Raw genomic sequence first — 27,085 nt, 5'->3', positions numbered from 1 at the left:
AATAAATTGAGATGGCTACCATTTTCAGAGTTGAAATCATTAAATTCGTTAATATTAATTTCGTAAAGAATGATCGTTCATAATTCATAAATCATAAAGTTTTAAAGGAAAAAAATAGAGAAAGGAAAAACAAATCGTTATCAGATATTTATAGGAAACTTTTCTTTTTATTTTAATGAGTTAAATGGTCGGCCAAGTAGTTTTAATCAATGTATATCAACAAAGCAGAATTTTTCTTTGTACATTAGTACCGGTGTACGCCAAAATTTCATACCCCGACGTGAAAATATATAATTATGTTTATTGAAATTTAAATAATATTTCTAAAAGCCGAAAATTAACTTAGATAACCCGATAATAAAGTAAGCAGAGGCATACTCTTTTAGAGCACAATTTTTAGTGTATTAATATTTTGGGCCGCTGACTAAAACTTACTCTACATGTGAATATCCTCTAAATTCTATTTTGGCTTATGACTAATAAAAATTACCCGTTATGGAATTTTATTGTTTTATTTTTTTTTATATAAGGCAACAAAAACAATTTATATAGAAAGTTCTATTAACATACAAATTGAAGTTATGTAGTTTTTTATGCCATTCTGAATCAGACTGCATTTGTTTTTTAGGCAATCTTTGTATTTCTCAAACAATGAGGGAGAAGTCCATTACTTAGATTTATATTTTTTATATCTGTGTTTTTTTTTCATTATCCCTTATTGAAATAAGATTAGAAGCTTTTGAAATGTGGTGCTATAGGAGAATGTTAAAAATCAGATGGGTGGATAAAGTGACAAATGAAGAGGTACTGCGGCAAATAGATGAAGAAAGAAGCATTTGGAAAAATATAGTTAAAAAAAGAGACAGACTAATAGGCCACATACTAAGGCATCCTGGATTAGTCGCTTTAATATTGGAAGGACAGGTAGAAGGGAAAAATTGTGTAGGCAGGCCACGTTTGTGTATGTTAAACAAATTTTTAGGGATGTAGGATGTAGAGGGTATACTGAAATGAAACGACTAGCACTAGATAGGGAATCTTGGAGAGCTGCATCAAACCAGTCAAATGACTGAAGACAAAAAAAATAAATCCCTTATTCCCCTGGGCCGGACATACAATCAAGTAAAGTTCAATCTAGGGAGAGCATCCTTCAACTCTAAAAGGACCTCCCCACCTACCGGCAGGACGTCCGACATGGCAGTTCAGCCCCCCGGAGGATATTTTTTTATCGCCTGCCTCTAATCTCCGAGAAGAGTTGTACCGGTCCCTTCCCGGAGACCGGATCTCGGTCTATATTCTTTAATGCCTCACGCCTCTAACCACTGAGCAGGGAGAACCGGGCTTGACCAAGTCGTCCCCGGTCCTCAACCCAGCAACCGGGTCTGGGTCTTTTATTTTGCCTCACCCCAGCCTAAGGACCCCGGAGTCCCCGGTCGATCATCGTAACCAACACACCTCGGCATGCCTGCTCTCACGACCGGGGCTACCCGCCCTTCCCTAACTCTGAAATCCACGCCGGCGCCCCTCCACGACTTTGTTGCGTAGCACTTTAGTGTAAACGAATTAAACAAAAGGTAAGTCTCTGGCTGGAGCCTATCCAGGCAAACCTGCCAACATAAAATGCGCCATTCCTCACACTTGACGATTGAATGTTCCGCAGTATCCACCCTACTACAAAACATGCAGCAAGGGGAACTACGTCTGCTGAATTTATGCAAATAATACTCAAAAGTCCCATGACCTGTTAACATTTGTGTCATGAGCCTTTCTTTTCCTGTTTAGCCTCCGGTAACTACCGTTTAGATAATACTTCAGAGGATGAATGAGGATGATATGTATGAGTGTAAATGAAGTGTAGTCTTGTACATTCTCAGTTCGACCATTCCTAATGTGTGTGGTTAATTGAAACCCAACCACGAAAGAACACCGGTATCCACGATTTAGTATTCAAATCCGTGTAAAAATAACTGGCTTTACTAGGACTTGAACGCTGGAGCTCTCGACTTCCAAATCAGCTGATTTGGGATGACGCGTTCACCACTAGACCAACCCGGTGGGTCTGTGTCATGAGCCTAACTAATTTCAACCTAACGTGCAAGCAGGATTAAGTTGTCCTGATTTAATTATCCTAATAGAAGTTTCATCTTAAATTATTTATCCACCCTCAAAGAAAAAAATATTGTTTTTATTCTTTTTTTTTAATTACGATATATATATATAAAATAAACATATATGTTCTCGTTCAGGGTCGGCAAATAATTAAAAATATATTTTACTATATCTACATTTACAAAAAATACATTCGTGAGTGATTCATAATTAACATCCAGCAAAAACTACTAAAAAAAAAAAATTGATGAAAATTTGTACATAAGTTCTTTTTATGATTTAAAAACATACTAAGAATTGATTTTTTGAAATTCCATGTTTAAAGGGTTAATATTGGTTTACAATAAGTTTTACTATTTTTTTTAAATTTCTCTGTATCGAATGAAGATATAAAAAATTGATTTTTGGTGTGTGTAATCTTCATGTAAATATCTAAAAAAGATTTCTAGATTTTTTGAAATTCGACCTCGAAAGGGGTAAATAGAGATAATCAAATTTCGAAAAATGATTGTAAATTTTCCCCCTTTTTGACTATATAAAAGAAATATTCAGTAGATCAACAAATAAAACAATCAAAAAATAAAAAATCTGAAGAGTATTTGATCCAGCAAATACTCTTCAGATAAATGTCTAAAAACAATTTTCGGGTGTTTTGAATTTCAATTTTTTTTAAGTGGTGGGGCTGTGTACGGCGCGGCGGCTCAATCAACACAGCCACTGTCACTGTTACTGTATGTGCGATGCGACTGACTGCACGTGCTTCCGGTTATTTGATAAAAAACATAAAATAAAAAAAATTGACCACGACGGGGAAACTTAAGTAATAGCGCGAGCGAAGCCACGAAGGGTTGCTAGTATATATGTATATACAGAGAGCGGCAGAAATAACTCACCAGTTTGAAGGGCTAATAATAAAATACGTAATAGAGTTTAGTTAAACTTTTATTATACCATAATAACAATTATCATTGCCATTTATTTATCTAAATGATTAAAGTTTCAGTTACTTAAAAATAATATCATTTAAATGGCGACCGTCATTCTCTATACACGACTGAAGCCTCACTCGGAAATTGTGCATTACTCTCGTCGTCATCTCTTGTGCAATTTCCGCGATTTCGTGTCGGATAGCAGCTTCGGTTTGTTTTTGTAGACTTTACTCATTAAGTAGCCCCATAGAAAGAAGTCACAAGCAGCAAGATCGGGTGAACGAGCTGGCCACGGCATGTTACCTCGCAGTGAGATTAAACGCCCTGGAAACATTTGTCTTAGGACTTCCATAGATTGTCTTGCTGTGTGAGCGGTTGCACCATCCTGTTGATACCGTACAACACGATTTCCAATTTCATTCGGTTTCGGCTTCAGGAAGTTGTTTAGCACGTGTATATAACGTTGAGACGTAACTGTAACTGTTCGCCTTTCCTCCTCAAAAAAATACGGGCCTATGATTCCAAAGTCTGCTACAGCACACCAAACTGTAACATCTTGCCTATAGGGAGATCGCTCGTGCAGTTGTCTAGGATTTTTTCTTCCCGATAACGAAAATTTTGCTTATTGACATAACCCGATAAATGAAAATGCGCTTCGTCAGATAAGAGTACGGCTGCATTGTTTGGAACATTTTCAAGGATAGCGTGACAAGATGCAATACGACTGGCCCGATCACGTTTACTAAGTTCCTGCACAACCATTATTTTATACGGGTGGAAATGCAGGTCTTGGTGTAAAATTCTTCTCGCTTTCGATCAGATATTCCCAATAGGTGCGTCCAGCGCGCCTACGGGCTGGACGCCTTGGAGATCGTGTAACTGCTTGCTGGAGTAGTTGAACGTTCTGTGGAGTTGGAACGCCGCGAGGTCTACCTGGCGGTGGTTTTTTCATAGCCGAACTCGTAACTCTAAAATTTCTAACCCGTGTTAGAATGGTTTTCCTATCTGGGATTGCACCGTGTCGACTTATCCCGAAATGTGTACGAAATAATCGCTGCGTACAGATTACAGAATCACTATTTTTAAAATAAGTTTGGATGACGAAAGGACGATATTCACCGCTCCACGCCATGTTAGCGACTGAAAATTGCAACAACAGACCAATAGCAACACTATGGAACCAGTCCGGACCCGCCTACTACCACTAGCGCTGAGCTACGACGGTGGCAAATTCGGGAGTTATTTCTGCCCCTCCCTGTATAATAAAAAACTAACAGTATAAAACAAAATATAATTGCGTAAACAAATAAAATTCCGTAAAATTGCAAACATTAAAAATTAAGTTTTCAATGACTCCCAAGGGAAATTTTTTAACAGAAGCTTCTTTTCCCCTTTACAAGAAACTAATTTTTTTTATATATACTTTGGAAATTCATTCTAATATAAGATTCTGAGGAAAAGAAATAAAGAAAGTAGAATATTTTTTTCGGAATATCGATCTATATTATTTCTCTTCTAAAATAACAAATAATATTCATTCCAATAATAGGAACTTACATATTAATAACATTGAATAACTTCGTTTAATTCAACTAATTTTTAAAACAATTACATTAACATTATAGAGTTTAGTTTACAGGTTAATGACGGTAGAAGAGTGAAAACTACTAATACACGATCTAAAAGAACATTTTTACTATCAACTATCAAATAATATCGTGAAAAAGACATAGTCAATACTAAATATTCTGCTAGTATAAAATTTTGTTCACAAAAAAAATTCCTCGCAATTAAAAAACAACCTATTCGAACAACATCTGAAAATAAAATTTACTTGAAAATTCTTTTACATTTATAAAACTAAAAGTTACATTTAATATGCAAATTAGGTAAAAAAGGGATTTTATTTAATAAAAAGAAGGCCAAGGCCGCATAATTCACCCAGACAAATAAAAAGGAGTTCTATTAAAAAGATTATCTCTTCCAGTTTATTCAAAAACCACATACAAAAAAATTGTTTTTTTCACTATCTATGGAAATTAATTAACAGCTGTTTTACATTCTATCTTGTTATGCCGTAGCCTTGTACTTGGATTTTTTTATCACATTTTTAAAAAAAAATAAAATATAAAGCATTGCAACAAAGTATTATTATATAATACTTATATTATTATATAAGTATTATTATAATAGATAATAAGTATCGAGCACGAGATAGCTTGTACGCACGAGGTATCGTTATCATATACTGACAAAAGTGAGGATGACCGGCATGTAAATATCGTGACATCGCAAATGACCTAAACATGCATCACCAAACAATATTAAACCGTTGGAAGAAAGCTGGGTACAAAAAGAAGCTCGACGTTTGTGTGCCGCATGATATGACACAGAAAAATTCACCCGATCAAAGTTTTTTCTGCGAATCTCTTTTCCTTTTTTTTCTGTTTAGCCTCCTGTAATTACCGTTCAGATAATATTGCAGAGGGTAAATGAGGATGATATGTATGAGTGTAAATGAAGTGTGGTCTTGTACAGTTTCAGTTCGACCATTCCTGAGGTATGTGGTTAATTAAAACTCAACCAATAAAGAACACCGGTATCTACGGTCTAGTATTCAAATCCATGTAAAAATAACTAACTTTACTAGGACTTGAACGCTTGAACTCTCTACTTCCAAATCAGCTGATTTAGGAAGACACGTTCACTACTAGACCAACCCGGTGGGTTATCTGCGAATCTCTAGTGAAACGTAACTAAATCGAGCCGTTTCTAAAGCGGTTGATCACCACGTTGAAAAAAGGATAACCTACAACAACAATGTCCAAAAAAAATATTGTTCAAAGGGAGAAGAAGCTCCACGGTCTGTGGCAAAGCCACAAGAATATTATGCTGTGGGTTTGATAGGATCGGAAGGCCATCGTGCGTCACGAGTTACTACCGCCAGTCAGAACGATAGACTGAGACCTGTTCTGTCGACAGTTAGTGCGAGAAGAAACGGCCTGAACTGGTCAAAGGATGTAGTATATTGCGCTGACAATGCCAGACCGCATACATGTTTAACGACCCGTCAGAAATTCAGAGAACTTGACTGGGAGGTTTCAATGTATCCACCGTTTTTCTTGGACCTGGCACCGTCAGACTATCATTTGTATCGGTCTCTGTAAAACTCCCTTCTTTTTCCTGTTAAGCCTCCGGGAATTACCGTTCAGGAATTGCTTCAGAGGATGAATGAGGATGATATGTATGAGTGTAAATGAAGTCTTGTAAAGTCTCAGTTCGACCATTCCTGAGATGTATGGTAAATTGAAACCCAACCACCAAAGAACACCGGTATCCACGATCTAGTATTCAAATCCGCATAAAAATAACTGCCTTTACTAGGACTTTAAGGCAGTTATCTGCAAAACTCCCTGAATGGAATTAAGTTAATTTCAAAAAGACCTGTGAAAAACACGTGTCAAAATTTTTTGACCGGAAACCACAGGAGGTCTATAAAGACGGAATTATGGTGTTGCCGGAAAAATGGCAGTTTATTGAAAAAATTGGTGCTTGTGTGGTCTCTAATGTTATGTTTCAAAAACAGTAATTTTGGCTTCCAAAGGCTCAATACGTTTTAGACAACCTGATATGAATCATCTCTAGATATATATATATATATTTATTTTTTTTTTTATGTAATAAAATTTACATGAAATCAGACTTATGATTTGGTAGTAATAAATTTACAATCGTCTTGTACTAAAGTAATTCCACAACGAAATCTGTAATATATATATATATATATATATATATATATATATATATATATATATATATATTGTAATTGTAATATAATACATATATTATATAATATTATATATTATAATATTATATATTGTATATAATCTGTAATTGTATATATATATATATAAAAATAAATGTGTGTGTGGTCACGCGCGCGCGCGCGCGTGGCGTGTGCCTGTACAGTAATATTTTTCTACGCAGTATTAATTTTGTTTTTTATGTATTTATATTATGCAACTCATGCTTGCCAAAAGATTTGCTTATTTACACATAATATGTTAGTTACATTTGTTTACTTTATATTTCATGTAAAAAAAATAAATAAATCGAAACTCATTTATTATAATACTATTTTATTTTATAAGTTTTAAACGTCATATCTTGAAATAACATAAATCATATTTATGATTATCATAATCAATAGTATCATATAATTATCTTAAATCATATTTATGATTATGTGGTAGTTTGTTAAAATGTAGAAAATATAATTTAAAATAACTTACCTTTTGGCATGCCACATGGTCCCTTTGTTCGACTATTATCAAGGAAATCTAAATCGTATTTTCTAGCTGGTGGAAAAGTAAGAGCGACGTGAGATACAGCCTCATTGGCTAAACCCAACGCTAGGGCTAGCGTCCAATACCACTGCAACTGCATCACATCACGCTGATTCTACACCTATAACAAAAAAGAAAACACTATTAAGTAAATGTATAAGTTATATAACGAAAAAATGAATACATTAAAATAGTTAGACGCATTAAGGTTAATTTCCATTTATAATAATCTGTACAATATGTACGGTAATTTGTTTTATAAGAAATATCTTCTTTTAATTTTTATTTTAAATCAAAAACTGCATTAAAGAACACATCAACAAGACGACGTTGCTAAAAGGGTTAAATAGAAACATAAAATGACAAGGTAATAAGTCAAACACTCAGTATCATTGTTTTATGGATAAAATTGTATATGAGGAAGTTTTCTGTACCTCATGCTTTCAATTTTTTACAATTTTGTGGATTTACCTAACGTCTGATATCTGATTATTGGGAATAAATAATCTGGAGAATAATCTTGTATATAATTTTTTATAACACCTTATATTAGAGGAAATTTTAGAATAGATGGTAATCTGTGATTAGATTATAATTACTAAAACTCAATCATAAAACTTCAATATGTACACTATAAAACTCTCCACTATTGCCCATTCGGTCTGCTCCTCCAGTTTACAAGGAGATCCAACGCCGACGCGATAATGTCAAGGCGAAAGATGATCTCCCACCGTACGCATTAACTAGTACTACAAGCACTCATGAAGAACAATTTTTTATTGTGAAAAAATATAAGCATACAACATTTATTTAGTCAAATTTCGACAATTTACCTGTGAAAATAAATTTATTTATTTTTTTTTTATTAGCCACTAGATAACGTAAACGAATTTTCTATTAGCGACTGAAAACCAAAGAAATTAATATTTTTAGTAAATTTTCTGTTACTAGGATAATGAACGTAAGGAATTACGATCAATATGTTTTAAAGGAAGTTTTTTTACTATATAATTATGAAATTACTAAAAAAATTATGAAGCATTGATGATCAAATGTAAAATTTTCACCGGAAAATTAGTGTGAATTTAAAATTATTTTTTAGCGTATCCAAAAATCTTAATTCCACACATCTGCATGAGTTTAAGAAATTACATGTATTGTAACAATTGTTATTTTAGATAAATCTGTGAATTGTAATGAGTAAATTTGAAAGAATCTTCATTCGAAAGTATAAAATGAGATGTCTCGTTTTAATATGATGTTTCCAGGTACGGTGTCAATCAAGATTACGCCCAAGGAAGCCAACAGTGAAGAGTTGTAAAATAGCCATATTTCTGTGCAGGATGACTGTAATATTGCAGATTTTGTCGAATTTTACATAATCCACCTGTATACAGCTGTTTTTACATGAGAGATAAATGGTACTGCAAGTTTAAAATATAAAAAAATGGTCGATCATCAGCTGAGATTGATATTCTAATATTCTGAGTAACAGAATAATCAGTGAATAATGAGTAAAAAACGATGTGTGTAAATATCATAAATGGGAAATTAATAAAAATAATACTTTACGTCATTAACAAGAGTGATAAAAGGTACAGGAAAATCAGAATTAAATGATATAAAACAAAATCAAAATCCTTCAACCAGTCATCATAAAATTTCTTCCTCAAAAAAGTTGAGTACGATAGCGTTCGTAAGTGAAAATATTAATGACAAGAGAAATAACGATATTTTTTAACAGGCAGACCTCCGTGACGAGTGGTAGCGTCTGGGCCTTTCATTCGGAGGCCACGGATTCGAATCCCGGTCAGACATGGCATTTTCACAACTAAAAAAACTGTCATTCATCTCATCCTGTAACGGTGATCCTGGTGGTTAAAATATAACATAATATATGTATATATTTTATATACATAACATCTGTTATATATATAAAACATACATATACATATTTTGTAACAGACAACAAAAAGGAGGTGGTTCGACTTGTACGTAATAAATGTTTAAATTAATGTTTGGACCTTACTTTTTACTTCCTTTGTACGAAGTACAAGAAAGTATTGTTATCGCGAAAAATTTCGGTTTTTTAAGATTTCAATGGAAATATCCATTTTGTCCATCCCTGAATCCATTTTGACTAGTTTCAGAGTAACGTCTGTACGTACGTATATATCTCGCATAATTCAAAAACAATTAGCCGTAGAATATTGAAATTTTGGATTTAGGACTGTTGAAACATCTAGTTCTGCACCTCCCCTTTTGACTGCAATTTACTGCAACAAAAGTATCCAAAAAAGGTCAAAATCCAAAAAAAATTGAATTTTGAACTTTTTCTTAAGTGTTGTAATAAGTCCCCCATAGAGAGCTTTTCAACGTATATCATAAGCGGTACTTATTTTCATTGGTTTCAGAGTTATAGCCCAATAAAATTTTAATTAATGAAATATTTGGATCTTATAAGGAGAAGACGCGAGAATCTGACTTCATTTTTTTTTAACTTTTTTTTAAATTTAAATATACTGTAAAACAAAATCAATGATATAAATTAATAATATTATTAATAATTAATTATTGATAACAACATTAACGATATTTATTAATAATTATTAACCTGTGATTGTAAAAAAAAAATTTACAATGAATAATAATTCAATAACAACAAAAAAAAAAGCATGAAAAAATGTAATAAAAAATACATGTAATTTAATAGACGTACAAGGAAGTCATGTACTGTCCACATCCGTTTTTTTTCAAAAATAAAGCAATTTATATTCCTCTTTATTATTTTTTAAAGGAGGTTCCTGCGGTAGCCCTGTAGTAACTAGATAACTTGAATTGAAAACTTTTAAAAAAATAATTGTATGTGTCTGTATAAATGACATGACGATATATTTTGTAATCGTTGCTTAGCGTTAGATTGTTATATTATAATAATATACATAGTCTGATGTCATTTTAATATTCTAAATATTTTATGTAAGAAAAATTCTACAAAAATAGTTGGAAAATTTAACGTAAAGTAATAACAAATGCTCCGGCGTTCCATAGTCTTAAGTTATTTCAGAAATAGTCTCTTTAAATTGTTATCTGCATTCCTTTTATTATTTTTAGAGCTTTCTCGCCTTAGCGTTTCTTTCGAATAATTGTTTTTTTTTTTTTCAAACAGGCGGCGTTTCTTTTATGATACCCATTTGGTAAATAAAAAAATCTAAATTACAGTAAAACCAACATAAGAATACGTTATTAATTTTTTTTTTAAATGTTGATATTTTAAAGATGACATCAAATTAAAAGTAATTAAATTATTGGTAGTTTGTTTTCAGTTTACTATCGTTTTTTTAGCCAAATTTTTTTTTTTGTCTTCAGTCTGGTTCAGACTGGTTTGATGCAGCTCTCCAAGATTCCCTATCTGGTGCTAGTCGTTTCATTTCAGTATACCCTCTACATCCTACATCCCCAACAATTTGTTTTACATACTCCAAACGTGGCCTGCCTACACAATTTTTTCCTTCTACCTGTCCTTCCAATATTAAAGCGACTATTCCAGGATGCCTTAGTATGTGGCCTATAAGTCTGTCTCTTCTTTTAACTATATTTTTCCAAACGCTTCTTTCTTCATCTATTTGCCGCAATACCTCTTCATTTGTCACTTTATCCACCCGTCTGATTTTTAACATTCTCCTATAGCACCACATTTCAAAAGCTTCTAATCTTTTCTTCTCAGATACTCCGATTGTCCAAGTTTCACTTCCATATAAAGCGACACTCCAAACATACACTTTCAAAAATCTTTTCCTGAGATTTAAATTAATTTTTGATGTAAACAAATTATATTTCTTACTGAAGGCTCGTTTAGCTTGTGCTATTCGGCATTTTATATCGCTCCTGCTTCGTCCATCTTTAGTAATTTTACTTCCCAAATAACAAAATTCTTCTACCTCCATAATCTTTTCTCCTCCTATTTTCACATTCAGTGGTCCATCTTTGTTATTTCTTCTACATTTCATTACTTTTCTTTTGTTCTTGTTTATTTTCATGCGATAGTTCTTGCGTAGGACTTCATCTATGCCGATCATTGTTTCTTTTAAATATTTTTTACTCTCGGCTAGAATTACTATATCATCAGCAAATCGTAGCATCTTTATCTTTTCACCTTGTACTGTTACTCCGAATCTAAATTGTTCTTTAACATCATTAACTGCTAGTTCCATGTAAAGAAGCCAAAATTTTAGAAGCCAATTTTTAGCCAAAATTTAAATAACTTAAACAGTATTATTTTTCAATTATAATTTTGAAAATATTTTTTTCTAAATTAAATTTACTGTTAATTTAATCAGAGTTCATATTTTTGTTGTTAACATGTAAATTACAAAATTATGACTCCTACTTAACTGTAAACAGCACCATACGAATTATGTAAAGGATTTTTAGCAATAATAAATGATAATAATTATTATTATTAGTATTATATTATTTTTATAATAATCGAGAATAATATTAACGCAAACATAATAATAAACTAGAGGCGAACAAATGCCAAGTCACTTCGTGGTGTCGAGATAAGATCTTTATAACAGAAGCTAGTAATTTAGATTATGATACAGCTAGACTAGAATTTGTTACGCATAATATAACCATATGAAGAATTCGGAAAGAATTTTGCTTTATTTTTTTCGCTATTTTATGAATTCCATAAATAATATATATTAAAGCGAAATAATTTTCATCTGCAAAAATTTAAAGTAAAAATTAAAATTAAAAAACCACTAATACTCGTATGTGAAAACATCTAAGTTTAAAACTATGAATATCTTTCGCATTTTTATGAAACGATAAATGTTAAATCTATTTTACATTTTTTACCGTTACGTTTTTCTAAAGTAATATACTTAAGTTTTGTTAATAAATTATATATATATATATATATATATATATATATATATATATATATATAATTATGTTAATGTTTCTAAATCAATACCGATATACCAATACCGAATATATATATATATTATACCGAATATATTATATATATTATACCGAATATATATATATATATATATATTATATAATATATATATATATACCGAATAATATATATATAATACCGAATATATTATATATATATATATATATATAATTATGTTAATGTTTCTAAATCAATACCGATATACCAATACCGAATATATATATATATATATATTATATATATATATAATATATATATATATATATATATATATATGATAAATTATTATTAATTACATATTTTGTAAAACCAATAAATTAATTAATAAATAACTGTATTTTAGTTTAGTAATGTTTCCAGATATCGACAGGACGGTTTATTTTTTAATAAAAATGGGTTTTATTTTGTATCAAATCAGAACTTAAATTTAAACAATAATTATTCTATAATCCCAAGCTTATATCACTTTAAATCAAATTATAATTCTCAAACGAACACAAAGGTACACGTAATACATTTTTTTGAGGAAAGTTAATAAAATGATTTAAGAATAAAAAATTAAAAAAACATGCAGATATCTATTAAAAAATAAATAGGCAAAATGCAAATCGTTCAACTTACTTAGCATTCCAAAAATATTGGTTATATAAGTGAATAGATTGAAAAGTTGAAATTTTCACTGATCCTCGATGATTTTATCCCTCTTGTAATATTTTTAGAACGATAGTATTGATTTATGAAAAATAATTTGTGTATATTACAAAGTAACACACCTATATTTTTAAGTGATTTATATATTTATAAAATTTGGAATGGAATGGAATGCAAAGTTGGCGGGAGTTAATTTCTCCCTACAAATCGCAGTATAAAATTTACTACGTAACAACATGGAACAAATATTTATCATCTAAATAAAAGACAATTTTTGTGTGTGTCCTAATAAGTAAAAACCATTTAACCGATTTCGCTGAAAATTTCACAGTTTATTGTTATTTGTCCCGGGAGTGTTTATATGTTGTTAGACTTACATAAATGCGAAAGTTTATGGCTGTTCTGCCTGTTCGTAACAACATCGCGCGAGAATCAACCGACCGGTTGCTTTCAAATTTTCAGGATACATTTGTGTTACCCAGGAAAGGTTTTAAGCCACAGATCGAGTCTCCTTGCCCACTTGGGGGTTAAGTTGTGAATTTTCTGTCTTGGACGACGAACTAATATCGTTTTTAATTTCGTTTTTCGATATAAAAATAATAGACTAAGCGTTTTGTAACATATCCGATTTTCAGCTTTCTACCTTGACCCTTTAGCGATGTATAGGGTATTCTAGGATAATGGAAATGGGAATCAAAAGGTATATGTTCATCTACAACAGGAGCTTCTATGTCAAGAACGAGAAAAACGTTGGAGGAAAGAGAGATTTTCAGACTTTAATTCTTATTAATCGGTATTATACACACAATTATGAGGATAACGAACACAGCAGGAGTCCAGGGGGACGGAGACTCCTGACTAGACGGAAAGGGTGAGAGAAGTGAACTTTGACCAGCTAGTTTATTATAAATCATAAAGAAAAATAATAGTGTGATTGTGTATGACTACACTTAAATAAATCATTCTCTTTTAGAAATAATAAATTAAAATAAACACGCACATAAAAATCTACTACATAAACATTATCATTTTCAACCGTTATCGATCCACTGTAGGATGAAGCACGTCTTCAGCATGTTTCCAAATAATATTTTCTTGTGCGATCTTCTGCCAGTTCGGTCCAATATACATGATAATATCATCAATCCATCGAGCCTTTGGTCTTTTTCGTGGGCATTTAACATCTAACAGTATAAATTCAAGTGCTAATTTGGGCCATCTTCCATCCGTTCTTCCTGCTACGTGATCTGTCTACCGCCATTTTAATTCTTTAACTATCGTGGTGATGTCACGTACTTTCGTCTGTTCTCTGACCCGTTTACAGTTCTTCCTATGCCGTCTGGTAACTCCAACCGCATGTGGTTCTACATTTCTTCGTGCTATCCGCAGCTTCTATAATGATTGAACGGGTTAATATTCAAGTTTCACCTGTAGGTAAGAACCGACAGGATGCATTAAACAAAACCCTTTTTCGTAGGAAAAAGGGGAGTTATTTCCTGTAAACTCTGTTAAGTTTTCCGAAAGCATGTCATCCAACCTTATCTTATCCGTTCAAACTCTTTGACTGTATCGCCCTCAGTCAACATCCGTTAGTCAAGATATATCTAATGATCTATCTGTGAGTTCTTATTTGGACACAAAAATATTTCTTTTCTCGGCAAACTTGTTGGAAAAGACCTAACTCTTTTTAAGGTTCATTCTTAGACCGTAGGGTTCAACGGCCACCTGCATTTCCTGTACGTGTCTATGGTTTTTTGTTCTTGTGAGAAGAGAACTACATCATTTGCAAATTTCAGGTAGTTTAAACTGCTGCCATTTACGCTCTATGTCCTCTTCTTCTCGTTCCAGATTTCTAGATATCACCTCCAACCACCAAAGAACACCGGTATCCACGATCTAGTATTCAAATCCATATAAAAACAACTGACTTTACTAGGACTTGAACGCTGGAACTCTCGACTTTCAAATCAACTGATTTGGGAAGACGCGTTCACCACTAGACCAACCCGGTGGATTAGAAACCCCCCTCCCCCTAAAAAAACAGTTGCCTGTTTCAAAAAGTCGTTTGCAAAAGAAAAAAAAAACCGATGTGGACACCACTTGATTTCCTTGTACGCCTGTTAAATTACATATACACGTTTTTTTAAAATGAAAAATTCATAAAATTTTATTCCATTAATAACTTATGATATTTTTCAATTTTTTTTTTTTTTATTGTTATTATTGAATTATTATTTATCGTAGAAGTTGTTTTACAATCACAGGTTAATAATTATTAATAAATCAATATATTTAAATTAAAATAAAATAGTTAAAACAAAAAGGAGATGAAGTCTGATTCGAAACGATGTGCCTTCCCCTTGTAAAATCCAAATAATTCATTAGTTAAAATTTTGTTTGGCTCTAACTCTGGAACCAATGAAAATAAGTATTACGTATGACATATCGTTGAAAAGCTGTCAATGAGGGCTTATTATTGCAGTTAAGAAAAAGTCCAAAATCCAAATTTGTTTGGATTTCGGGCTTTTTTGGACACTTTTGGTTCAGTCAATTGTAATCAAAACGGGATATGCACAACTAGATATTACAACAGTCTTCGTACTAGATATTACAACAACTAATCGTTTTTGAGTTATGCGAGATACAGACGTCACGCCAAAAATAGTCAAAATGGATTCAGGGATGGTCAGAATAAATATTTCCGTTGAAATCTGAAAACCGAAATGTTTTGGGCTCACAATACTTCCTTTACTTCGTACAAGAAAGTAAAAAGTGAATAACCTATCGATAGATAAAAATGGAAAAAAAATGCAGTAAAACCAAGTAAAATGATTATCGAATCTACGCTAACGCTCCCTATAATTTCAAGAATCATATTTTTTTATACTAATTTTTTCAGCAAGCTTTCGTCAATTTTCACGCGAAAATATTGTTAATTACTAAATGACATCGGTATATTAATATGTATATATCGTTAAAATATACTCCAATACAACAATGATGAATATATTTTTTCATGGAAACGTAATTTCAAATCTTTTATTAAATCATTTTTCAGTTTAAAAACAAAGTTATTACTGAAAACAATCTATTTATTGAAGCATAAGAATTGAATATAATACATATAATAATTATAAATAAATAAATTAAATGAAGTTGAACTGAGAACCTCCTTTTGTGAATCCGGTTTAAAATAATAAATTCTAATAATTTGTTAACTAATAATTCTAATAATAAATTTGTTAACTCAAACTTTACTTGTTTTCCACAATATTAAATATATTTATTAAAATACACATAACAATTTTGCCGTGTTGTTGCCCAAGTTAGTTGTTTTAAATGTACACCTATAGTGAAAAGGAACCGTTATATTTTAACGTAGCGAAATTGCAATTTCAAAACACGTATATATGTGAAGGAATGTTGAATTACTATTATCATCGGTAAACAGTTAACACATAAAATCTGATTAAAGATAAAACTTTAACTTAGAACTGCGTTCACCGCTCTATTTTATTTGTAGCATACAAATAAGATAGATCTATGCATTCTAGCGTTCATTATATGTAAAGAATTTATTATTTTGAGGCCGAGGTAAACCGCATCAGGTTAGATCCTTAGATGGTTCAAGCATCTGCGTTACGGATGTTTTTTTTATTACAAAGCTGTCACACGTAACTATAAGAAAAAATGTATACGTCCCTTCTTCAAAGTTTCTTTATGAAGAAAAATACAACGTAGTATATCGTGTAAACAAAGCGGTAAGTATATTTACATAAATAAATAAAAATTCCAAGAAGTTTTATATAGGAGAGAATACAATCAAATAAAAAGATTAATGTTGAATGTTTAAATATCTTTCTACTTTCCCGTTTGTTATACTAGACCTACATAACAAAGGGAAAGTATTTCTATCGGTCAAAAAGTAGCCCGCTATCCGAATTAAACGTAGCATTTCTCAACCTTTTAATTTGTTTTGAGTACAGAAGTACTAAAATTACGGTTACACGCGCACACGTGGTTACGTACTTCTGTTTCTCAAAATAATTTATTCTGCAATAATTAAATCGACTAACTTACGTACTACAACAATAATTAATTTTTATAAATTAATACCCTCATAGGGTTACCGTGTACAATGTGGCAAGCTCGTTTCTCTTTTAATTTAAAAAAAGTACTGATATAATAACCTAAAATTTTCTACAAAATCATTTTTATATTTTTTTTTGTATTTGAATTAATTTTTAACCGTGTTACTTTGTTATCTGCTTGCTACATTTTATTAATTAAGAAAGATTGCTTGTAGATTACAGAATAAACCATTGCGTTTAAAATATAAGTATTTTAAAGTCTGTTCCAAAAAATGGGGAAAAGAAAACAAAAAGCAAAACTATAATCTTGAAAAATGGCTGTTTATATGTTTTCATATATATATATTAAGAGAATATCGTGTGGGCGTAAAAATTATTCATCTGATAAAAATTATTGTCAGCAGATAATCATAATAATGATATTTCGCTGAATTATACTTAGAATAGTGTACATATTTACAAATATTTTTTTTTAAATAAATAGTGCGATCTATTATTATAAAGTAAAGTACACATAAAAACTGTTTCGTAAATTGTAGCTCATTTTGTTCTGAACTTAACAAATTAAGTCTCTAATGAAATGAATTGACTGAATTATCTATCATAAAAAATTCTATTAGGTTTACCCAGTGTAAAAATAATTTCACTACTATTATAATACCACAAGCATTATATCCAGGGACCCCGACATCAATAAATATTGAGTCTAGGATGACTGCAAACACAGCTATCTACATTTTTTTTTTAATTTCTCAATTTGGAGGCAAGATAAAGATTTAAATATGAAGTCAAATGTGAAACAGTAACCGCTGAGAGTCAGATTGGAAATAGCGAATGATGTCAGGAATCGGACTATCAAGAATAGTAGAAAGACCGTGAATTCAGTATGCGACAGCGGTAGCTTGGCAACAGAAATTTCGCTTTCACCGTATCGCTCCTCCATCCGTTAAGTAAGAAAGATAGCAGCCGCCATTTAGAAGTGAAAAGTTTTATGAAAAATTATTACAGAACGTCTTTCTATTCGATAACGTAGATAAAAAAATCTTCTTAATCAATAAAAGCAAGAACTAAAACATTTCATAAGATCGGAAATCGCATTCGGATGTAACTGCATTACTAATATATAAATAAACAGACGAAGTTCTGAAACGTTGGATTCAAACGCACTCGGTCAATAAAATTTATACTGTTTTGATTACAAATATTAAAACATTACAAAAAAAGTTACAGTTTGTATCAAAGTTTTAAATTTTTTCCGTTGTGAGCAACTTGTTAGTATTTAAAAAACTGATAAAAATAAAATTAGGTAATCTTACTTCATTATTTTTGAGTAACATAATCATAAAAGAATAATTTAATAATTTCACTAAGTATTACATTTTTTCTTCGTTTAACATTTTTTTCGGGAATGAAGGAGATATGGTAGGGCAAACCAGAAGATGCTAAACTAATGAGGCGATCAAAATTGAGGAATGAACGGTTAGAGAAGGATATTTACTTTTGTTTATACATATTATATATACTTTTGAAGTTATTCGCATAAAGAAAAAAATGATTAAAATGCTACAGACTATTACGCAGTAACAAGAACGACTACATTAATTTATTGTTTTTTTAGTGTCTACTCCAGTCTTTCTTATAAGTGTGACATATGCAATGAACCATAGGTACAATTAACACCAATTAGTTGATTTCTCTAAAAGAAATACAGTAAAATTAAGTGTACAATAGGTTCGTTTGTAGGATTCATATCGCTTGCACTTCGGTATCCTTAGCGTTCTGATATGCGATCATAAATTTAGCTCGGTGGAGAAAGATACGGCAAACTACTTCACTCCTCATTTCCCCTAATTATCCTGATACGGGATAGCTATTGAATTCTTGAAAATGACGTGTGTATTTTCCAGACGGGAGTCGTGATTTATGTAAGGATGTAAGTCACTTACAACCAATAGGTTTATGGCATTACGTATAAGTATGTATATATGTATATCAAAAAATCGCCCGTTAAAAATGAGCGATCGGTTGTAATCGACCCAATCGATTCCTAATTAACGAGTTTTAAATATTTTAATACAAATTTATTTTACTGCATTTCTTATGAAGTCTTGGAAAATAATTTATTACAAAACATAAATACCAATAACATTAAGTAATATTTTTTTAAATTAAATAACTTACGAGAATGAAGTGAAAAAAAATCATATTACAAACACACAACCTAATATTTATAAAACAAAATTATTAAATTACATTATAAATTAAAATAAGGTCTAATATAGTTATTAAAACTTTATTGTTCTGTTAACCTTTACTGCCAAACAAATATAAATAAATAATAATTATAGTGCGCCGTAATGAAATTATTTTTTTCAAAAACTAATTGCGTACAATTAATTAATGTCATTATAATGTAGCTTATACTTAATTGGTTCAACTAAATTTCTCCTACTGTAATACTATAGTTGTAGTAATACCTAGTTGTATTAATAAATTTATTATTACTATGTTGTACTACTACACTTCAAATAATTATTACACCGATATAGATATATGTGTACTAACTGTAATACTCACCTATAATTAACTAATGTACATTTTTAATTATCATACTCGTAATTCCTCTATTCGTTATTACATTACAGTCAAAGAATCTATTTTTATAAGATTAATTCACCAGAAAACATGAAACCTTGTATGTTTAAAAGGATTATGGCCAGAAAATGAAATATATTTAGAACCTTTAGAGTATAAATTAGCCCTATAAGAAGTGAATTCGATGGCATTTTAACTTTTTTTTTTTAATGCTTTTATTTACAGTCGCATCAACAATTACAGTCATTAGCGACTAAAGTAACACTATCATGAAAAAAAAAAAACAATAAAGAAACAGGAACAATAAAGGTCTAAGTTTTGTCGGACGATTCCAAAGATTGGGCAATCAAAGGCAATTAAATTCTAATAATTTGATTAAAACTATTTTATAAATTTTTCAAACTTACTGAATATAGATTATAATAATTAGAGACCGGATTATACGAATCTGCATATTAAGCCCATTCTCACCGGTTATTGCACATTTTCCTTAAATTCTAGTGATGATGCATATTTTCGTTATATTTACAATATTTTTCGGTAGGGTACCTTGTTAATAAATGAAATCTTGAGTTGTAGCCGGCCAAAACTATTAGCTGCACGGCCTTAGAGCTCACTTAGCAACCGCAGAATAGTACCTCTAATGTTTATGTTTTCAAAAGTAACAAAATGTTAAATAATTGTTAATTATCGAATTTATCGATAAGTTATTCAACTACTTACTAATTGTATGCTGATTTTGAAATAAAAAAACTAAAAATTACTATTTTTTTAATACTTTAAAGTTGCATATTTTGATACTTTTCATCCATATTTTAAACATTTTTCATGCATATTTGCATGCATATTTCAAGCTTTTTATGTTGCATATAATCTGGTCTCTAATTATAACAGAAATATACTAATTGTTATTGTGAACAACAAAATTCGTTCATAATCGTAAATATCGTTTCCACTACTCATTCTGTACGGAATACGAGTATATAAAAAATTTAACCTTATAACAAAAACTGAAAATAAAGTATAAAATTATATTCTTGATCATATTGGTTGGTGGAAAGTATTGCTTGTGTCAAAAATAATCTTACAGTTTTTAAATATAATAATATCAGTTAATATAATAATATAATATAATATCAGTTTTTAATCTTACAGTTTTTAAATATTCATAATGGATGGATACCTATTTTTTTGGAAAACAAAATATATCGTAACTCACGTATTTATTTTTCGGAATCAAATTTTATATTTCTGGTTTGAAGATTCAGTTAACGTTTTTTTAAGTATCTACACATACACTCACTTTCTCTCTCTCTCTCTCTCTCTCAAACGATAATCTCCATAAAGGTTCCGACGAAATTTTATAAAAATAATTTATTAATTAACATAAAATTTTAAAAGAATAGAAACACGTAAAAATAATATATAATTAAATTAATGATGTCTATCTAATGGGTGTCATAATTTGAATACACATGAGAATATAAGAAGAGTAGGAAGTTATGCGGAAGGTATTAATAGAAAAAAAACAAAACAGAATATTATAATTATGGCATTGAAAAAAAGGTTAAATAAATTTCAACAGCCTTTATATCTTTAACATCATGTTTTTAGTTCGTGAACATCAATTTCTAATGCCTGTAATATATTATCAAGTGCACGATAGATGCACTGTATATATTGAGTTGGCTGCTGTAGTGTGTGTGTGTGCGCGCGCGCGCTCATATAAATACGTTTATCACTGCAAGTGTTGAAATATATGTACATGTACATATATCGTAGACAACTGTCCTTAGCTGTCGATTTATCGTGAAAACAATAGTGACAAACATGGAAAACGGATATACTCGAGGGTTATTAATAAATAAATAGATATACGAATGGTTTTAATAAGGTTTATTCAATAAATTTAAAAAGTTACTATTTCAAAACTTAAATACAGCAACATCAGCAGCAACAAAACCTGCAACCTAGTTTTTTAAAGGTTTAAATGTCGGTGTAACGTGAAAACAAGCATTACGTTAAAGAAGTTCTTTCCTTGTACACGGAGTCTCAGATTCATTTCATCATTCGCTGCTATTTTTATGTCAACAAAAAATAATTCTTTGTTCAGAAGTATCCAGTTTTGTACTTCTGTTTTTAAGTCGTGTAGAATAGATGTAACAGAAATTCAAGCTTAATTTTTCCTTTAATTTTTTAACTGTGTTAACCAGGATTATTTTAAAGAAGCACTCGTTTTCTTTATTTCAGTATCAAAATACGATTGATTCCAGTTCAGTTTTAAGTATACGTTTCTCGGTAAACATCGGATATTAATGGGAAAGTTCCAGAAAATCTATAAATTATAAATCCTAAAATACTGTTCACGTTAATGGTATTGAATTTTTTTTGCTACATAGCTGGGATGCATCCGCTCCATTTCCATTCGATTTTAACTCATAATGATCGATTCAGGTCTCATCACAAATTACTATCGATTCCAAAAATTCATCTCCTTCGGTTAAATATTAATGCCTGAGTTTCCATCCAAGAAAATTATAGTTTCTTTACTGTTAAGTTGTCTCGAATCCCTTTATGTATTTTTAGTTATTTACTTTGATTTGAATAATTGAGTAAACTGTAAAAATGCTTGTATTATAAATAATTTTCAATGAAAAAGCAATTTTCAATCTTTTTTTCTGCTATAATTAATCCTTTTTCTAAATTAATTCACGTTTGATTGGTTATTTCTCCTAACTTATTCAGTAATTTTTAAACTGTTCAACCCAATCAACTTCTTTAAAAAGACACAAATAAAAGGTCGAATTCACTAAAATCTCGAGATATTTTTTATCTCCTAACGTCATGTATTTAGGTTTGAACCGTTACGTTATACGCTTAGGGAAATGAAATATCAATTATAAAAATTTCTGTTCTCCATGAACAACAGGGTAGAAACTTTATTAACAATAAAATGACAAAATATCGGTCCCGATATTATTGGAACCAATAATAGATAATAATAACGATAATACTGAAAAGTTTTATTAAATTTAAAAAAAAAAAAAAAAAATAGCTTTAAAACGATTCAGGAATCCAAATGTTTATAAATAATCGATGGATAAATCCGTTACTCAATAAAAATCCATCGTAACAAAATGAGAACAGAATATTTTATTTTTTTGTATTTCATCCGAAATACATTGTAAAAAAATGACAAGTAATGTAAATACGAAGCAATTAGTATAATAAGAAAGCTTTATATCGTGATACCATTTTATTTAGACTAAAAAGAGAAACGACATTATTGAATCCGTTATGAAATATTTATGTAACGGAACGTTCCTAATACATTTCACAGTTTTAATAATTTCAAAATTATTGACTATAAGTAATCTTTAAATGCAGGCTAATTTGTCTGCTGAAAATTATGCTTTACATGAAGTTAGTAACAGTATTGTACATTAATTTGTACAGTTAATTATATTGCTAATTGAAAAAAATAAATAAATAAATAATTCGTACAGCAAGTTACAAATGGTTCTTTTCTTATTAAAATGTTTTTAAATCGCATAAATATTAAACATCATTGCTTGAAAATGTTAATGGCTTAAGTTAATAATAAGTATTTCCAAACTTAAATGTACAGAAGTTACTACTCTTTTGAAAATACACGAAAATAAAAGTAACAGAATTAAAAATCTCAGTACGCATGTAATAACGCATGTTAGTTGCTACAACCTTATTATAACAAACTATTCACGTTAACCTTACTAGAGAAGGTTAGAAGTGAAGTGGTTTCTCTTCGTTTTACGGAGTTGAATATAACGTTACATATCAATATGCCAAGCCTAAAACATAAGTGACATTTATTTCTAAAAGTATATCTTCAATGTATTCGTCACATAAACCGACTGTACGGAAGAGAAATCAAGTTTTAATGAAAAACTGCTTACATCATGGATATCAAACATTCATCACAGCTATAAGAAAGATTGTAACAAATAGCGTAAAGCAGCAAATTAATGTATAACATCCTGTCGAGAAATAATGTATAAATGAGATGTCTCTATTCAATATAGCATCTTACTCAGAGAAATTCTCCTAAATATTTGAAAAAAAAAAAGTGAACTGAAGTTACGAATATATTTTTGGTTAAAAAATTTAATTGAATTAGGTTAAGTACAGTAATATCACTAATACATATACTTTTTTTGGGGATGAGAAAAAAATTTATTATTTTTTATTAATATAGTATACATTAATAATATATTTATTATGAATTAACTTTTTCGGTAGCTGTCCACGCAAAAAAATTTCAAGTACAAAATTAATATCGCATTAAATTACTTAATTCGGCAAATAATTTAAAATAATTCGCAAGAAGGTAACAAAATTTATTATTTATTGTAGGGAAAGCAATGATCTGAAAAGGTGATGTTCCGCTCACCGTCGTTTAAACGCCTTTCCCTTCTCCAGTAAAGCCCTGTAGAGGATTAGAAATCAATTTACAGGTTATAATTGAAAAATATATTTGAAAAAGTGAATGTGATACATCCGAATAAAAACGAAAACTAACTTTTAGATAATTAATTCGTTATTAAAAAATATATTTTTTTAGTCCAGCTCTAATTTAGACCCCCTCAATTTAAAATCAATAGTTAGTTATTTTTATTATGTGTGAATTAAGTACATAAAGAAATAATACAATATTAATTGCTGATAAATGAATGATTAAACTATGCGGTGGTCAAGAGGTTTGACGTGGAGGTCAAAAAATAGTAATCTTATTAACATTTTTACTTGCCTGACATTACATCTCTATAGCAATGCAACAAGAAGGAAAGTATGGAAATGAGGGATATGGGTTTTTTGCATTTTCGACGTTTCGTGACCCAGGGACACCAAAAAACACAAAAAGTGGGAAATAATATTCGTAAATATGTAAGTGTGTTTTGGGTGTTTGAAGCTTAATAATTTTTGGCTGGATAAACGATTTTGATGAAATTTGAACAGATACTCGTGTATATAGATCAATTTTTTGGTAAAACTCTGGGGTCAATATCTCCAGGGGGTGAGATATATAGTTTCTTTAAGGAAAATTTTCACAATATTTTGCAATCATAACCCCACTTTATATTAAGCTCAGTTACATGTTTATCTTATTTTAAAAAAAATCGATTCCAAATTCTGCCACTTCCCCAAAATTCGAAAAAGCTATCTTTTTTTATTGTATATTTCTTAACTGAATTTTTTTTTGCTTGCTAATCATATTAGTAGTACAAATAGCCCTAAGAAAATACTTTCGGTGGAATATTGGTGGGGGAGCAGAAAAAAGGGGGAAAATATCGATTTTTTAATTTTTTTTCTGTCAGTATTTAAAATCTTGAAAACATGATCCTAGATTCATTGATATGATATTCTTTAAAATGTGCAACGCCAGATGTTTATAAAAAATAATTTAATGTAAAATAGGCTGAAATAAATAAGTTAATTAATTTAAAATATAATTAAAAAATCAATATAAAACTAATAACAACAGCCTTTAAAGGAAAAGAAAGTAAGAAAGCATAAAAGCCTTCACTTTGAGGTATAAGTATTAATTTCATAGTTTTTGGATATTTTCAACTCAATTATGATAAAAAATAGAATTCAGGTTGAAAACAATTCTAAAAATCCGTTTTCTAAATATTGATGCTCACGGGATAAAATGGTAATTCCTATGGATATTCTTAGCATGCTGAAGAGAAACACAAAATTTGACAGATAGTAATTTTAAAATTATATGAAAACAAATTACAGAAGTTCTCTAATAAATCTTCCATAAAAGGGTGAAACTAGATAAAATAGTTTCTTACTTATTTTAGTTTATATTCGTCAACTAATTAATAACATCTACGAGTATATCGAGTGATATAATGCTGAAATTGTAAATTTATATATTATTTAAATTGGAAAGGCTATAATGATTTAGGCATCATTCACGTATTTTTCAACTAGCTCGAAAACTGAAATTTGGTAAAATTATTATTCCTAAAGGAATGAGTATTTAGGAAAATTAAGTAAATAAGCTTTAAGGAAATTTTAAAAGAAGCGATATCTAAGTTTAAAAAATTAGCATTTGCTAGTGTTAAAACTGTAGTTCAACTACAAAATTTTTTTTAACCTAATTTATTTTTAGAAATAATAAAATAAACACGACCTTCGTAACAGTTAGAATTATTACTTATGAAAAATAAGTTTTAACCTAACTGCTTGCATTGTGATAATATTTAATAAGTTCACTTAATACGGAAATACAGTCTTGCCTTACAAATATTCAGGATAAAAAAACTGCTAATAAAAAATACTATTGATGATGATTAGATTATTAAAATAATATAATAATAAAAAAGCTGGCAAAGTATTGCATGACTTCCCGTCTACTAATTATAAAAATTAAAAGTTAGAAATAAAAAAACCAACAAACAGATTATGCATTTTTTAAGTAAGGAATAAATTAAAAAACTTTTTTTCTAAAAATATTTATATATGGGTAAAACTTAAGAAATTTGTTTAATTAAAGTTTTCTCTAAATATAACACCACCTTCAATAAAGGCTAAAATACAACAAACACAACATTTTCTAAAATATTATCTGGATTTTTAGTCCGGAGTCTAAAATTTTAAAAAATTATAGACATTTCTTGATAGCTCTATAAATGAAGTATAAACTTTCAAAAAAATTTTGACGAATATTTAGAGCAAAGTACAAAAAACAATTCTTTAATTTTAAGAGGTGGGGTTGATTTTTTGAAAAAAAATTTTTATTATTTACATATGCATTTTAGTTAACAAATCTACTTTTTTTCTAAAATACCTCTGAAAAAATCGAGATTGGTTTTTATCGCGATTTTCACCATCCCATAACTAATTTTGAAATAAATAATATGATCAAGTCCCCATATACAGAAATATTTGAGCCAAAATTGATAAAAATTGATTCGATCAGTCCTGAGATATAAGCCCAACAGCAATATGACACACATACGTATGCTATGTATACATAAATATACATATGGTTTTTTGACCTAGCTGAACTAGTTGAACCCGAGGTTTTTTGGTCTAATACTAGTTCGACCCTAAATCGTAAAGATTTGCAAAAAACCTTGATACCCCATTTTTGATCTGATCACCAATACTTTCCATTTTAATATAGCTTTTTTTTATTTTTCTTGATTTAATTTACCATATAAGCTCGAAACTTGGGCGTGGGAATATATAAAATGGAATTTTTTAGCGTATGAAAAACGCCATGCTTGACCGGGATTTGAATCCGGGACCTCCAGATATAAGGCCGAGACGCTACCATTCCGCCACAGAGATCGGCTATTATAAATAGAATATAGCAATTCTAACTGCATTCTCCCGGGA

The 27,085-nt window shown here is 30.0% G+C and overlaps 1 protein-coding gene across 3 annotated transcripts in view; it reads right to left on the bottom strand.

Moving 5' to 3' along the window:
* Positions 1 to 27,085, bottom strand: part of nahoda (DOMON-like domain-containing protein nahoda) — a 364,673-nt gene that overhangs the window by 254,002 nt on the left and 83,586 nt on the right. For all 3 annotated transcript variants that reach the window (XM_075361475.1, XM_075361476.1, XM_075361474.1), the window contains exon 2: positions 7,331 to 7,505. In XM_075361475.1, coding sequence (XP_075217590.1) covers positions 7,331 to 7,484 — 154 coding nt within the window. In that variant the 5' untranslated portion in view covers positions 7,485 to 7,505. The remainder of the gene's footprint in view (positions 1 to 7,330; positions 7,506 to 27,085) is intronic.

Source organism: Lycorma delicatula, chromosome 3, assembly GCF_047948215.1.
Source record: "Lycorma delicatula isolate Av1 chromosome 3, ASM4794821v1, whole genome shotgun sequence".
In the NCBI taxonomy this organism is placed as follows: Eukaryota; Metazoa; Arthropoda; class Insecta; order Hemiptera; family Fulgoridae; genus Lycorma; species Lycorma delicatula.
This window is presented reverse-complemented; position numbering and strand designations above follow the sequence as displayed.